Source organism: Vulpes vulpes, chromosome 5, assembly GCF_048418805.1.
Source record: "Vulpes vulpes isolate BD-2025 chromosome 5, VulVul3, whole genome shotgun sequence".
In the NCBI taxonomy this organism is placed as follows: domain Eukaryota; kingdom Metazoa; phylum Chordata; class Mammalia; order Carnivora; family Canidae; genus Vulpes; species Vulpes vulpes.
In genome coordinates, this window is record NC_132784.1 from 99,467,831 (window position 1) to 99,485,035 (window position 17,205).

The 17,205-nt window shown below is 34.0% G+C and overlaps 1 protein-coding gene across 4 annotated transcripts in view; it reads left to right on the top strand.

Moving 5' to 3' along the window:
• BRINP3 (BMP/retinoic acid inducible neural specific 3) overlaps positions 1-17,205 on the top strand; it is a 381,312-nt gene that overhangs the window by 2,770 nt on the left and 361,337 nt on the right. The window contains exon 1 of one of the 4 annotated variants that reach the window (XM_025991326.2): positions 808-1,467. The exons of 2 other annotated variants lie outside the window; for them this stretch is intronic. Coding sequence is in view for 1 of the 2 variants with exons in the window: in XM_072759491.1 (XP_072615592.1) it covers positions 1,454-1,467 (14 nt within the window). In the remaining variant the exon portion in view is untranslated. Of the gene's footprint in view, positions 1-807; positions 1,468-17,205 lie in introns of those variants that run through there. One more of the 4 variants, XM_072759491.1, reaches the window with a different exon arrangement.

Here is a 17,205-nt window from a genome sequence, read left to right on the forward strand (position 1 = left end):
CTGTATTCTAGCCTGAAACTCCAGCTGGTGGCAGGGGGACATTTACGTCTGAGAGGCTCCGCCGCCAAGGACGCTCCAAGCAGAGGGCCAGCAACAGGCGACCGTGCCCGGGGGTTTCTCCGCAGCTCCCGGCAACGCCTAAGCCACCTGGGCGCCGGGAGCGCGGACCGCGAGGTGCGGGGTTGCAGCGCGGCCGCGGGCTGGGTGCGGGGGCGGGGCGGGGCGGGGCGGGGGCGGCGCGGTGGGGGCCTGTCCCGCTCCCTGCCCGCTCCCCGCCCGCTCCCCGCCCGCTCCGAGCTCGGCCCCTGCGGCGCCCGCCGCTCGGTGCGGGCAGCGGCAGCCCCGGGAGCGCGTAGCGCGCCGGGCTGGGGGGCTGGGCTGGGGTGGGGGTGCAGCCGTGCCCGACGCACCATCTCCAGCCTGCCTCAGGCCAAACTTGAGCAAAACCTCTCATTCTGTCCGAGAGGATGGGCTTGGGAGCTCTAGACTCTTATCAACGCCCTTTTGCATATTTTTATTTATTTATTTATTTATTTATTTATTTATTTATTTATTTATTCTTTTTAATGAGCTGCACCTCAGACGAATGCATGAGGGCTTTTCAGCATGCCCGCTTTATATAAAAAGCCATAATCGCCCTCTTCACCCCCCCCGCCCCCCTCCCGCCGCCCCTGCTTAGTTGGGCTCACACCTGCTAAGGGACTGCTCAGGCTCCGGGTTCGAGTATTACTGACCGTGGTTCCCTGTCTGCCTTCACTGACTCGCGGGATTCTGGGGGGGCTTGGGGGTGGGGTGGGGGCAAGAGTTGGATTTCAACTTGGAGCTGAGACTGTCAGGTTGAAGTTAAAGCTTAAAGAATGAGGTTGGGAGCCGTTTGGCTTCTATGAGACCCACTTGCAAGTTGGGCTTTTTATTTTTCCGTTTTCCTTTTTTTTTTTTTTCCTGGAGGTGGGGTGGAAAGTAGGAGGATCTGGGACTGGGAGCGCTCCCCTCGGAGTCCACCCGAGAGGGGGTGGTGCTTCTTGGCCGCTGATTACTGCTGGTTCTGCAGCCAGGCAGCGGCAGAGAGTTGAAGTCTCTCTGATGGCTGTGCTCCTAGTCCCCAGGAGTTGAACCCGAGAGTGTTTAACTCAGCACTAGGTCGAGAACGTGATCAGCCCTTTAGAGCAGGGACCTCTTTCTAATGGGAATGTGTACGGGAAACGCTGGGGAGGCTCTCCCTCCGAAGATGAGATGCCTGCTTGGAGCTGTGTGAGATGCACACCAGTGGCTTGAAGAGAGGAGGAGGTGACAGGGGTTGCAAAATAACCCTACTATTGCTTACAAATATTCTAGCCAGTCAAATGTATGGAAGCAAAGAAGAAAGCATCAGGGTATTAAACTCAGCAGCTTGGAAGACAGATGATTCAGAATTCTGAGACTTTTTGCATGCTGTTTAGATTTGTTTGTCATCATGCAGTTAAGCAGGTAAGGATTGAATGTCTATATTTTATTGACAATCATATAACCTGTATTTGACCCATCTTGTGGTAATTTTTCCCTGCTTCAAGCGATGGGATATGTGTCTTTTCAGATGGTTCTGCTAGGATGCATAACTTCTTAGTATTCACGTTTGTGAAACCTTTAAATCCATTTAAACGTTTAACTGGCATTCATTTGAATGCTTTAACAATGTTACAAAAATCATAAACTGGGTAGAGGTGAGAGGAAGAAATGGGGAGGGTCCGGAGTTGGAGGAAAGGATGCATAACCCTAATGAAGTATGTAAAATAGTAGTTGCAGAAATGCCTTGAAATAGTGCTTCTTGTTAAGGTCACAGACCTTAATATAAGGACAATTGGAGAACTATAAAAGGCATTTTGAACTAGAAATTTAATTCTACTTGGGAAAAATGCTGAGTGGGTTATAGCCATATTATTTTCCAATTTCAAAAAAAAAAATCTTGAGGTGGGGGTTGGTTGGGTTTTCAAAAAGGATAAGAAAAGAGCTTGCCCTAAGGCAACGTTATGTAGGACCCCAGTAGAGAAATCTTTGGGCTTGGAAAACCAGTTGGAAACTGAAAAAATAAATTTAGAAAATTATAGTAAATCTCTCATAATTAAAGCTAAATTTTGTAGAGGTATGATAGTACCAGCCAATAGATTTCTTCTGTTAAACAAAAAATTCAATTAAAATGACAACACACATCGTAAGTATGTGAAGTTTTATTATTATTATTGATAATGTTTTGTTATGTTTTGCCTACATATTGAAGGAGTCTGGAGTCCCCATGTAATGAAGCAAAAATTTAATAAAACATGATCCTAAAGCATTTTCATTTATTTCTAACACTTTCTCTTCTCTAAGAAATTGTATTCTTTACGATTTTCTCTGGGAAATATTTTTAGTACTTACATTTATTGATGTGGATCCCTGATCAATAATTTTTCTGCTTGTAAGGCTCACTGATAACATCTTGAAGATATAAGAAAGATAATTGAAACTTTGGGTCATAAAATTGTGAAGTTACAGTGCTTTTCTTAAAAGGAGTTTGAGGCAAGAGGTAGTTTTTACTCCACTGGAGAAAGTAATTTGTCAATGAGTGTCAATTCCTCAATTCTTTTGCATCTTACCTTCTGGAATGTTATTGTAGTGAACATGCTCATTTTATGTGTGTGTGTTTGTGTGTGTGTGTGCACGCGCACCCACTTTTAGTTGGGTGGAGAAAGTATTTATTTAAGCTACATTGCTTTAGTAATGTTTTCCAAATGAAATAGACACGATGCATATATGATTGATTTCATTTATCATTTAATCAGATAATATGTAATTCTAGCCTCTCATGAAATATTTTCCTAAACTCAACATTATAATGGAAATGTAAATTTTTTAAATAAAATACAGTAGATCTTGATTTTCTTCATGCAAAATGATTGCTATATTATAATTAAGTAAATCAAACCTAAGTAGGAAGAAACCTTTCGGATTCTTAAAGTGTGTTAGTGAGTATGTGTGTGTGTGTGTGTGTGTGTGTGTGTGTGTGTGTATACTATATATACACATGCATATATAAAATTAACCTTACTACTAGATTTGTATGTTCTTTAAATAAAAATGGAATGTCTTTTCAGAATAGTGCCTCTGTGTTTTTCTCTACAAGTGCAAAGAACTTAACTGGTAGGACTTCAAAACTTTGATACCTTGTTATCAACCTATGCGTTGGTTTCCTATATTCCCTGTTTTTTTTTACTTTTTTTCATATTACCTCTAAAATGAGCAGTTACAGACTTGAATAAGTGTCTATAATTTTTGTAATCTAGAAAATTGAGTATGAGTTTGAAGTTCAGATGCAAGCAGGAACATAACACCAATCTGTGGCATGTTGAGCACAAATTTATCTTTCATGAAAAAATATCACAAAAGCTATTTGGTATTATGATTATGACTTATGACTAATGAGATAGACTTCTAAGATTCTTAACATTTTTCTCTTTATACCCAGTAGTGGGCTATCGTGAAACATAGAGTAAGATGGGTTTAGGATTCCTTCCTCAATGTCACTTCTAGTTCTATTTCCTAAATACAATCCTATTGAAATTTCTTGACCACTCTTCATTTATTTTCCTTAACTCTCACTTGGGGAAAATAATGTCTGCTTTGTAATGTTGTCATAGATAAATAAGAGATGATGCTTTAAACAGACAAACATGCAATGAAGACAAAGTGCATTTTGAAAAATACATTTACGTTTTTTTTGTTTTGTTTTTGATAAAGTTCTTTCCATGAAAAAGTAAGGATGTTGACAACTTTTTAAAAAAAAATATTAGTATCAAATATTTTTGGTTTATGGTGCCATGGTGTCTAATGAGTATAAATCATATTTTCTTTTTGTTTTGATACTGTGTACCTAAAAAACAAAAGTTCAAGAATACATTCCTTGAGGCACATTAGTTTTTAATTACATTATGTTTACTTTGGCTTTAATGGACTTCTGACACAAGTCACATTAATAAAAATAGTTATTCTTGATTAACTTTTCAGGGTCATTTAGTGAAAGGAAAGTATGGTTTCTTAGCAAATTTATATTATTAACCTGATGATTCCTGTCAGTTTAATTGAAACAAGATAAAAATATTCCCGTGTAGCAACTTCGAAAAATGGAGAAACTAAAAAAATACCAGTTTTAATTTCAAACATCATTTATAAACTAATATTAAGTTTACCAGAATTAATTAGGAAACATCTGGCATTGTTGGTGTTTTAATTTAGCAACTACTTGGATATTTTCATCTAGGAATTTAGGAATGTAACTGAGCAGTTACTTCATTCAAGGCTATGTGGTTTTGTGATGTTAATATCTACAATTTGTAAGTTCTAAAGAAAAACAAAAGAAATATAATTTGTTTGAATATTATTGATTGCTAATGGATTGTTAAAAGAAGGGGATAGGATAATAACGTTTATTCTAGTGTAGGAAAAAAGGATTCTCTAAAATGAAATTCTATCATGAACACTAATGACCTTTCTACTGAAAATATATCTGGAAGTTATTCTTAATTTCTTTTTTTCTTCCTTCCCTGTCTTTCTTTTTATTTTTTTAAGTGATATCAAATGGCCACTCAAACCATTTTTTACTGATCATCAAATATCCTTATCAATACCATTTTAAAGCTTTCATTACTATCATTTCAGGACATGTTTGATGAGTCTCCATAGATAATGATTTCATAAACTATGAATCCACTTTTCGGTACTTAATATATGAAATAAAGTATTCATGCAGTTCTGGGCTATTTCTCAATTTTGTATTCGAAATAACAAATCATGAATAACTAGTTGATGCTCTATAATTGAAATAAACCCAATTACGAGTCTCTAACCAATTTCTTTTCCCCTAATATTGATAGATAAACTTAACATATTTTTAATGAGTTGACCGGATTCCTAGGTAGTTATCATGAAACAAACAAATGTGTTGATTTTTAAAATATTTATTTTTAACCAAGAAAGAATAAGTTCAGGTGTGGAAAGATGACATGCCTCCTAAAAAATTAAAAAGTCTTATAGATTCTTACTTTTCCATATTCCTTGTTGTCTCTTAAACACAATTTACAATTTGTCACAATTTTTATTTGTTCTTAAATTTACAGTTAAATTGGTGTTTATCCTCAGTGTGACCTATTTTTATTTATAATTAATATTTTAGGAGTGTTTGTTTTAATGCTTATACCTAATTTACTCAGATGTATATGTCTTTGAAAGCACCCAAAGCATAACAAATTTCCTTTAATAGCTAATAAAGAACTTACCATGTTATAGTTCCAGCAAATTAGATCTATAAAATACTCATTTATTGATTAAATTAATAAATATGTGAACATTACATTCAAATGTATTGTACTCTCTGCTATATAAGAATTATTGTCTCATAATGGTGTGTTTCATTTAAATTCCATTATAGAATTATTGTGAAAGAATACTTATAGATAGACTTAGTCTTCCTGATTTCTGTGAATATCAGCCAACCTCATCAAGATTGAGCTGTTTTTTATTAACTTTTCTGGAGTCTTGCATTTTGTTAATTTTAAAAGCTATCTCTAGAATATTGTACTATTAAAAAACAATTTTGCCTTGGGAAGAGCAGAACTGAGTAGGCATGCATTTTAGATTTCCAGTGTCAAATAGTGGCCAGAATATAAGCACAGTGCTACTTTATAGATTCATTAAACACTCATCCTCCCAACTGGAAAACATTTTCTTTAAAACATTCCAGATGATGTCCACAAATGCAAGATAGTTTGGGAAAATGATTATATTAAACCAACATATAAATTTAAAAATTGAAGCATAGGTTCAATAAAGTATCATATTACAGAATCACATATGTTATGTATAATGTGTTCTTTGTAACCTATAATATCTTTGATAGGCATATCCTTTTAAGAAACAAGGTTTTCTTAACTGCTTTCAGATATGGGATTTAATGCTGTGTGCAGAAGCTTCTTCTGTTGTAAAGTAAATATAGAACAAAACTAATTCAATCAGGAAGTCCTACAGTAGACAATACATTTAAGTGTCTTTCATGTCCTTAGTATGGTAACATTTCAGATGGTTTGAAAAATCAGCCCTTTATATGTACATAGATGATAGAACAGTATTTTTCAGAAGTCAACACCTGTTAAATAATAATAAACACAATTTAACTATTTAGAAGAAAATCATTAGTGGTGAAATAAATATTGCAACAAAGTTGTAAAAAGTGATAGGTAATTAACTCATGCTTTTCTCAACACTTTCTTATAAAATACCAAAGATTAATAAATAGACTAAGCGTAGCTTACACAAAACATTTACATTGAGTGACTCAAGTTTACAGTAATTGAAATCTTGATTATTCATTCAGACCTGTCACTAATATACAAAGTGAAGTACATTTTATAAATGTGGTAAGCAGTGTTTGGGAGATTATCCTATGGAATAATGTGGCAGACTAAAAGTTTCCAAAATAGAATAAAAAGAATCTGCCAATTACCAATCAATAACAGTAACAACTAGAAAGTATTTTTTTTGTTGTTCCTTTTTACTAATTTCACTCCAAATGGAGTTTTTAAAAAACTTGTTAATTTTAATTCAAAAATTTTCTTGAAAAAAAGCAATTATTATAGGATATGTGTTTTCCAATTTGTAAGATGTACTCTTTCATACTTAGGAAGTTTCAACAATTACCCCAAAACATTATCATTTTTACATTGTGACTTAAGAGAAGTGAATTGAAACTTAAAATTGAAACTTAAAATTTCAGCTAAGGAAAAGGGACTCCTGAGCAATTTCATAAGAGGCACTCCACATATCTTGTAAAATTAAATTTAAAACTTCTTTTTTGATTAACATACTTGTTTTAAGCATCTTTCTCCCCTTTGAGTGGAGATGTAGCTTATGGATTTATAAGACTCTTTTCCCCCAACACACAGATTTTTGTAATATATCACTCCTTATTTGAGAACTTTTAGATCAAAGACAGATTATTGACACTTTATTTTTTTACTTATTATTATTATTATTACTATTATCATTATCATTATTGTTTTAGAAAAGGAGAGAGAAAATGCCAAGCAGACACCTTGCTGGTTGCAGAGCCCCTCACAGGGCTTGATCCTACCATCCTGAGATCGTGACCTGAGCCAAAATCAAGAGTATGGCAATCAACTGATTGAGCCACCCAGGGGCCCCTTGACAATTTAAATGTATAGCTATCTTTGTATTTTGTCTATTTTTGAATAGTGACAAAACCATGGGAAAAGTAACCAGGCATCCACGTTTCCTCTCTGAACTCTCGCAGGTTTTCATTTGTATCTGTCATCCATCCATCCATGAAATGCAGATATTTTACAATCATACAAAGATAGGTCAGAATGAATATGAAAGATCACTCATATCATTATTACTTTTTAAGCCTATCCTTGACAACTACTATTTAAGAAGATCAATTCTGATTTAGGGTAAGAATCAGCACCTTCATATAAATAGCTGTGATTAACTTTTTTTTTTGTGATTAACTATTAAATATATTTCTTTCTCATCAATAACATTGAGTCAGCGAGGTAAACAAGAGTTTTATCCAGCTCTACATTATTCTTTTGTCAGAAAAGTGATAAAAACTTATCATGCTTTACCCTATTTTAGATACAGATCTATAGAGGTCTAAACTGAAGATGACAATGTATTTACTCGGGATTTGAAACTAGACAACTATTAACTGTTCATTAAAATTTATTTATTACCAAATTTTGGTCTTGGGTAATTCCCATAACATTGATTCATATGATTATTATTTAGAAGGCAATTCCTGACAAGTTCAAACAACATGATTTTAAAAATTACTGATAGTGTGTACATGATATGCTGGGTCTAGCTAACACTCAATAGTGTCTATATGTGGGACATAGTGATGTCTCATTTATGCTTGCTTATAATATCCTTTAAAATCTGGCTTTTTTAAAATATAAAAACTCTCTTCAAGAATATAAATTATTTTTCATGTAGATTTATTTATATTTAAAGATTTGTTTACTTATTTTAGAGAGACAGAGAGAGAGCATGAACAGAGGAAGATGGAGAGGGAGAGAGGGATTCTGAAGCAGGCTCCCCACTCAGCACAGAGCCTGACATGGGGCTCCATCTCAAGACCCCCGCATATCACAACCTGAGCCAATATCAGAAGTCAGACATCCAACTAACTGAGCCACCCAGGCTCCCCTTACTTTGCTTTTCTTTTGAAATTTAGTATCTTAAATTCATTATAACTTTCTAAGTTAGAAGACAATTTGAGCTATTTTGAAAGTTAAAGTAATATAATGACAAGAATGGTCCTTGAGAATATTAGATGTTTTCAAAATTGTATGTTGGGGAAAAATAAAATATTGTTAGAGAAGAGCTTAGGCAAGCTAGAATATATTACCAATATCAGGCAATACAAGACTGGCTACCTACCATGTGAAAACATTGTCCTTCCCTGCATCTTTTGCAAATGAGTAAGATGTGCATTCTTCCATTAGAAAATGGAGAGTTGTGACATGCTTTCTTAGATATGGTTCAGAGGGCACTGGAGAACAGTAGATAAGAATTTAACTATTTGATGCTGAATTGGTTTGCTTATTGTAGATGACCTTTTTGTTGTTACCTTTGGTTCTTTTTAAAAAGTATTTATTGAATGTATGTATAATCAGTGGTGTGCACTGGGGTAAACCTTGGCAATATAACAATGAAAAGATATAACAATTGTGCATAAGAGGCTTATAGTATTTTGCTGTTTGTAGTACATTTTGTTTTAATTAATCCATCAAGGCAAATTTAATGCTTGGCCACTGATTTTATTTTCACACATGTCCAATTATTTTGATACTACTAATGTAATTCTCTTTGAGAGAAAAAGGCTGTCATATTCCTCAGTATACAGATAGGTCAAATAAATAATTAATTTTCTATCCAGAGTTTTAGAGGATATTTATTAATGAGAAATGTAGGAACCAATTGTGCAAATAAAACCATAAAAATATTCAGGGTAATGACTTAGTTGACATTTTATCATGATTTATTTATTTTTGTTGTGTTTTTAAATGTTAGTTTATTTTTTTATTTTTATTTTTTAAAAGATTTTATTTATTCATGAGAGACAGAGAGAGAGAGAGAGAGAGAGAGAGAGGCAGAGACACAGGCAGAGGAAGAAGTAGGCTCCGTGCAAGGAGCCCGACATGGGGGTTGATCTCCCGTCTCCAGGATCAGGCCCTGGGCTGAAGGCGGTGCTAAACCACTGAGCCACCGGGCTGCCCTTAAAAGTTAGTTTATTTTTAATGGAAACATTTTCAATGGGTTATATATTTTGTTTTTAGTAATTAAAAGGAACAACAACAAAAAAGTTTAACATTAAAATAATTTGCAAATTTAATTTTCTTATTATTAGGGCCTTGTCTGTGCCTGATTATTTTGTTAGTGCTATGGATGCATTAGTAAATAAAACAGATAAAAACCCCTGCCTCGGGGATCCCTGGGTGGCGCAGCGGTTTAGCGCCTGCCTTTGGCCCAGGGCATGATCCTGGAGACCCGGGATCAAATCCCACGTCGGCTCCTGGTGCATGGAGCCTGTTTCTCCCTCTGCCTATGTCTCTGCCCCTCTCTCTCTCTCTCTCTCTCTGTGTGTGACTATCATAAATAAATTAAAAAAAAAAAAAAATTAAAAAAAAAAAAAAAAAAAAACCCTGCCTCTTGTTGCTTGTACTGGAATTGCAGTGATTATTACATTATCATAGGAACTATCAAATAATTACAAGGATTATCCTGTGAATTTAATGATACCTGTAATCAAGACTAGAAGACAAGTTTAGGAGTCTGCTGACAATATTTATAACCATACACTCCTAGGTTAAGAACATTTGAATACTTTTATTTCCTTACAAATGAATGAAAAGTACCTGGAGATTATTATTTTGAAATTAAAAAAAAAAATTCCTGTAGCCTAACAATCAGGACCTTAAAAAAAAAAAAAACTTTAATAGTTTTACTGGACTTTATCTGTGACTTTAGAAAGTACACTCCTATTTGTATTTCCCCATATAATAACTTCTAATTAAATAGCCCTTTTCACCTTGTAGCCCTAGTAAACTCCAAGGTAAGTTTTGGTCCTATATAGAACAAGAGATTTATTGTCCATTTGGTTCCAAACTCCAGCATTTCTACACTTCAGCCCAGCATTATGTTTAATTCTTAAAATATATTAGTCTTTACATCAGTATAAATGACTTTACTGAGTAAGTTAGTATTATAGTTTTAGCTTTTACCCAGGATCATTATTAAGAAATTTTTTTTCTTTAAAGATTTTATTTATTTATTCATGAGAGATATATAGAGAGAGGTGCAGAGGGAGAAGCAGGCTCCATGCAGGGAGCCCGATGTGGGGCCTGATCCCACGACTCCAGGATCACACCCTGGGCTGAATGAAGGCAGGTGTAAACCGCTGAGCCACCCGGGAGTCCCCAAGAAAAAAAAATTTAAAGCATTTCTAAAACTTTACAAAATTGCGACTGAAGTCATTATCCATAAAGGAAGGTGCAAAATGTTTATTGTCTCTTTATTTGCCTAGTACTTGCACATTGTCCTTTTTAAAAAATTATTTCCTTAATTCTCTTTAAATTTGCATGTATGTGACAAAATTCTTTTACTGACAAGAATTGTTTTTTTCTCCTACAAACCAGGATGCTTTTATTATCAGATTATACCAGAAAAAGCAGAATCTTATTCCTAGTTATAGTGATCATATTAAATACAGATGTCTGTAACCATTATTTTCATTCCAGTACTGTATGTAGTTGTAGATTATTTGTTCTTTATTTTCAAATTATTTATTTATTTTACCTTTGACTATATCCTCTATGCTGTTCTCTTCATCCCTGAGACTTATTCATTCCATAGTCTGAAGCCTATATCTCCTCTGTTTCACCCATCACCCCCTCCCACCTCAATTATCAGTTTTCTGTATTTGTGGATCTGTTTTTCTGCCCTTTTGTTTGAAACCTTTTTAAAGTTCTGCATATAAGTGAAATACTATGATATTTGTCTTTCTCAGTCTGACTTATTTCATTCAGCATAATATCCTCTAGGTCCATCAACATTGCCATAAATGGGAAGATATTGTTCTTTTTATGACTGTGTAATAGTCCATTGTTTTCTTTATCCATTCATCTACTGGTGGACACTTGGCTTTAATATTCCATTGTTTTCTTTATCCATTCATCTACTGATGGGCACTTGGCTTGCTCGCATATCTGATTATTGTAAATAATGCTGCAGTAGGGGCTCCTGGGTAGCTCAGTTAGTTAAGCACTTGCCTTTGTCTCAGGTCATAACCCCAGGGTCCTGGATCAAGCCCCCCCATTGGCCTCCTTGCTCAGGCGGGAGTCTGCTTCTCCCTCTCCCACTGCCATCCCCTTCTCCTATGCTATCTCTCTCTCAAATAAATAAATAAAATATTTTTAAAAAATAATGTTGCAATAGACATAGGATGCATATATATTTTCAAATGAGTGCTCTTATTCTCTTTGGGTAAATACTCTGTAGTGGAATTACTGGACCATATGGTATTTCTATTTTTAAACTTTTGTGGAGTTTCCATACTGTTTTCCACAATGACTGCACCAATTTGCATTCTCATCAACAGTGCAAGAGAGTTCCTTTATTTCTATTTTTTGGCCATCACTTGTTATTTCTTATCTTCTTGAGTCTAGCTATTCTGACAAATATGAGGTACTATCTAATTGTGGGTTTGATTTTCATTTCCCTGATGATTAGTGATGTTGAATATCTTTTCATGTGTATGTTGGCCATCTGTATGTCTTTTTTGGAAAAAAATATCTTTAAACTGTCTTCTGTTTTGCTGTTTTGGTAATCAAAGATACTGATTATAATAAATTTCAGAAGCATTTCTCATACTTAACTTTAAAATTAGATTTTGCAATCTAAATATGCTATTTTAAATATCTTGCATCTGAACTTTATTCTTTACTTTCTACTTTCCTTATGAATTAAAATTAAGTACAATCTGAATCTTACCAAAATATTTTGGTAGATAATCACTTATGTTGGAACACCAAGATATTTTATGTTTAAAATATAAAGATAACCCAAGTGACTCTTGAACTTTGGACTTTTAAGAATGATATCCCCTATATGCTGGACAGAATTAAGGACTGGAACTCATTTTTGTCTTCATTTTTTCTAATCAGCTGTACCATTAGGTAGTATCATTTAACTTCTTCTTTATTGGTAGGACAAGATTGTATTGACAGGATCAAGAGGAGATTAGTTCCCTCTGCAGTATATACTCCTCAGAGGAATACTGACCCTCATTAAGATGGAAAACACTTAAAGCTGTAATTCACAGGCACTATATTGCCTGATCAGCTAAAATAAATAATGAGAAAGACCCTCTGGAATATAGGTTTAGCAGAGTTAAATCACTGGAAAAATTTACTTCTCAGGATAATCTTAACTTCTACAACATGATTCAAAACAAATAAGCTTGGGCAGCCTCAGTGGCTCAGCTGTTTAGCGCTGCCCTCAGTCCAGGGTGTGATCCTGGAGACCCCAGATCCAGTCCCATGTCGGGCTCCCTGCATGGATCCTGCTTCTCCTTCTGCCTGTGTCTGGGCCTCTCTCTCTGTGTCTCTCATGAATAAATAAATAACATCTTTTAAAAAAAATAAAAAAGTAAAACAAATAAGCTCAGTTATTAAAAAAAAAATAGAAAAAGAAACAACAAAGCAGAAAAGTGAAAAAGTATAATAATAAAACACTCCTAACAGATGAATATAATGGCAATCTCTTGCTAGTTTAGGCAGACATAATGAAACAGTCCATGAATGAAAGAAAAAAAAAAAAAAAGAAATTCAATTCAGTGCATGTTTCAAAAATTTACCATCTACATGACAGTTTGTTAAATATGGGGCTACAGGGATTACTAAAACATAATCCCTGCCAGGAAGTCCTTTATAAGCTGGTCCTATGAACAAAGGGGTTAAAAAGGATAATAGTAGCATATTGTGGAAATCCATCTAGTTGATAGTTATTTTAATAATTTTCAAACTAACATATTCAAAAGGATTTAGGGTAGTTATTAACCCACCAGGACATTTTAAAGTTCAAGAGGAATTGCTGTTTCAAACAAGAATGTATTCCAATCTTTATTTAAGTTCCTGATTGGATAATGCCTAGAGTTATATGGTATTTCTTCTACTTTAGGGATTATCAAAACATTTTTTGTCTTTTTATAAATTTGTTTTAGGTTTTTGAGGAAAATTGAAATAATTATCAGTGCATAAGGAAAAAAAAAACTTTTGGTATAATTTCCAGGTATGCCCAGTGACAAATTGCATGGCTAAAAGTCAGAATGACTTTTTTCCTCATTTCTACACATTACTGTTCATTTCAACACGTGCACAAAGGTAAAACAATCATTTATGCTTCTGGTGGAGTACAGAAGAAAGAATGGCAAAATTCTGCTTACTTATATAGAAAATGGCACACATTATATAACATATGCAAGATTTTATATCTTGATGAATTTCTTGACATTTTATTTAATAAAATGCCTAATTCTACTCTGTTAGGCTATTTAAAAATTCATTACCTTTAAATAAACAATGTCTAGATTAAGTGAGAACAATTTAAGGTCATTTGAAGTCTAGAATTCTAGAATATAAGTGCTATTTAACTAATGCCGTAAATTAATACAACATTACTAAAGCAATGATGTAAATCATTGCATAATGGAGCTCTTATTCTTTTATTAAACTGACTATATACGATATATAGGTCACGAATATTTAAAGATAAGAATCCAAATGTATATGTATATAGGAAGATAATGATTACATTATCCATATATCTTAAAATATGTACACTAAATTAATACTTGAATTTGCTACTTTAGAAAAGCAATGCCTTTAAAATGACTTTCCTCATACCTAGGGATCTTTTCTGCCAAATAATACTATAAAATATATATATTTTGTTGTACTCTTGAATTTTCACACTATTATTCCTTAAAATGCCACTTGATAAAAATGATCTTCATATTCTTATCATTATCTGGATTTTTGAGAACATAAGAAAGCTGACATTAATTAAAAATTTATGATTGCATTTCAGCAAAATATTGAAATCATCTCATTCTATGGAAATTTTATTATGTTTCATATTTTGAGAACCAATTCTGTTTTTGTGTGTTGGATATATTTTTTTCTTTTGTAATACTATAAAGCAATTCATAATAAGATTGAGTCATTAAGCCTATTGGATTAATTTTGCCATTTCTCTGAAGAGCACATAGGTAAATTAAATCACTCTGACTATGATTATACTTCTTATCCCATTAAATAATACATATAATCTGAAAAAAGTTGTTTTCTGATTTTTTTAGTTTAAAGGTACATATTTTTAAATACATGAAGATGAATCACATTTAGTTGATTAAACTACAACCTTCATTGAAAAATTAAATTAGGGGCAGCCCCAGTGGTGCAGTGGTTTAGCGCTGCCTGCAGCCTGGGGTGTGATCCTGGGGACCCTGGATCCAGTCCCACATCGGGCTCCCTGCATGAAGCCTGCTTCTCCCTCTGCCTGTTCCTCTGCCCCTCTCTCTCTCTGTGTCTCTATGAATAAATAAATAAAATCTTTAAAAAAATTAAATTAGATGAAGCAGATAGGCTTTGAAAATCTTTAATATAAAAACTTATATTATGAAGCCCCATAATACTCAGATAACTTGCATATAATAGACTGAGAAAAAACTTCCCATTTTAACTTTTATTTTAATTTTCTATTATTTATATTTTCCACTTTATTTTATTATATATTTGATAATGTTTTTTAAGGTGGGAAAGGGAGGGGCAGAAGAGAGGAAGAGAGACTCTTAAGTAGGTTTCAAGTTGGTGTGAAGCCAGATGAGGGCTTCAATCCCAGGACTCTGAGATCACAATCTAAGCCGAAATCCAGAGTCAGATGCTTAACAAACCTAGCCACCCAGGTGCCCTTATTCTCAATTTTAAAATTTTAGTTTGTTCAAGAGCATTTAATTAAATGGCAGCAAAAATCTTAATAACTTTTGATCTGCAGTCAGTTCTTATTAGGTTACAGTATGGTGTAATAGGGGGAGCATGGTTTCAATTTGGTTTAAAAACTGTGGCCATTTAGTCTTTGCTTTGCTGCCTATTTATTTACCTTGAACCTCCATCATCTAAACAAGCTAATGGTGATAATAATATATACTGTACTGTATTGCTAGGAAATGCAATAAGGAAATATTGGTAAAATGCTTGGCATATCAAAGGAGCTTGATAAAGGTAATTTTGTTGGAAAGAAAATAAAAAGAGCATATCATATTCATCATCACTGTCTTTTTTTTTCTCCGATAAAATTTGGAAGGGTTTCAGTTAAAGTTACCCCTAGTATAGAACTTTTCAAAGGGGGAGGGGTAAGTTGTTCAACTGCTCTTTATATATTATTATTCTGTAAATTCAAGAGTGACAACATAGTAAAACATATACCGTGCTTATTAGTGAGAAGAGAATTTATGTTGGACTTTACCTTTGAACTCGTATTTGTTTGGTCATTCTTTAGAAACTATGAATAACAGATCATAAATAAAAAGATCCTGAATTTTCCACAATTATATGCATGATCATGATAATTCCTTATAATCGACTTAAAGCTAATAATTTTTTTTATTATTATTTTTTTTAAATTAACTTTTATTGGTGTTCAATTTACCAACATACAGAAAAACACCCAGTGCTCATCCCGTCAAGTATCCACCTCAGTGCCCGTCACTCATTCCCCTCCAACACCCGCCCTCCTCCCCTTCCACCACCCCTAGTTCATTTCCCCGAGTTAGGAGTCTTTATGTTCTGTCTCCCTTCCTGATATTTCCCAACATTTCTTTTCCCTTCAAAGCTAATAATTAATGATGCTTTTATATCCTTACTTGTAATGGTTTTTGAATATTAAGAATGCTCTGCTTTGATACTACTTGAACATGTCATTTCTGTTCATGATTTGGACACCAAATCATTATCTCAGGACTCTATTTCCCTGCTTTCTCAACTCTAAGAGCTATTGTCATCTTGAGGTATAGCTCAGATACAGTCTTTTGTAAAGCTTTCTTCTTTCCACATAGAAGGAATTTTCTTAATCTTGCCATCCATATCACATTAATTACACCTCAATTTAGTACTTAATTATCTTTTATTCATTCACTCAACCACTACTTATTAAGCAACTTTATTTCTTGTACTTTGCTAACTCTATCCAGTTGTCATTAAAATAAGAACAATTATTGTCCTTCTAAAACTAAGTCTAATTGGAGGCAGGGGGGATATGAAAAAGTCATTATCTATACATAAATACACAATATAAATGGGCTATAATCAATGAAGTAAAGGGATCATAATTTTGACCCAATCTCAAAGGGTCACAGAAAGCTTTGTGGTTAAATGACAGTCCAGTCTGAAGTTCAAAGTAGGTAAAGTTTGGGCAGGTAAAGGAATCCAGTTGAAATAGTACTTCAGGTAGAATAAGTTGCATATGGAAAGATACTGAAGAAAGGGAGAAAATGAGATGATTTTGAGGAATAAAATTATGACCAAAGCATAGTTGATGTTTGGTTGAAAATTGTGGCATACGCAGCAGAAAGATTAAAATAAAGAATTCTGCAAGTGAAGATAATTTTATACATTATCTTAAGGAGTTTGGATGTTATCCAGAGGGCAAATGACACAAATAAAATCTTAAAAAAATAAAACTCTGGAAGACAGTATGGAGGTTCCTCAAAAAGCGGAAAATTATACCCTTTGATCCAGCAATTGCACTCCTGGATAATTACCCCAAAGATACAAATGTAGTGATCCAAAGATGCACATGCACTGCCATGTTTATAGCAGTAATGTCCACAATATCCAAACTGTGGAGACAGCTCAGATGTCCATTAACAGATGAATTGGTAAAGAAGATGAATATACAAAGGAATACTACTCAGTCAACAAAAAATTGAAATCTTTCCATTTGATATGAATGAAACTAGAAGTATTATACTAAGCAAAATAAGCCAATCAGAGAAAGATAATTATCATATGATCTCACTCATATGTGAAATTTAAGAAACAAAACAGGATCATAGTG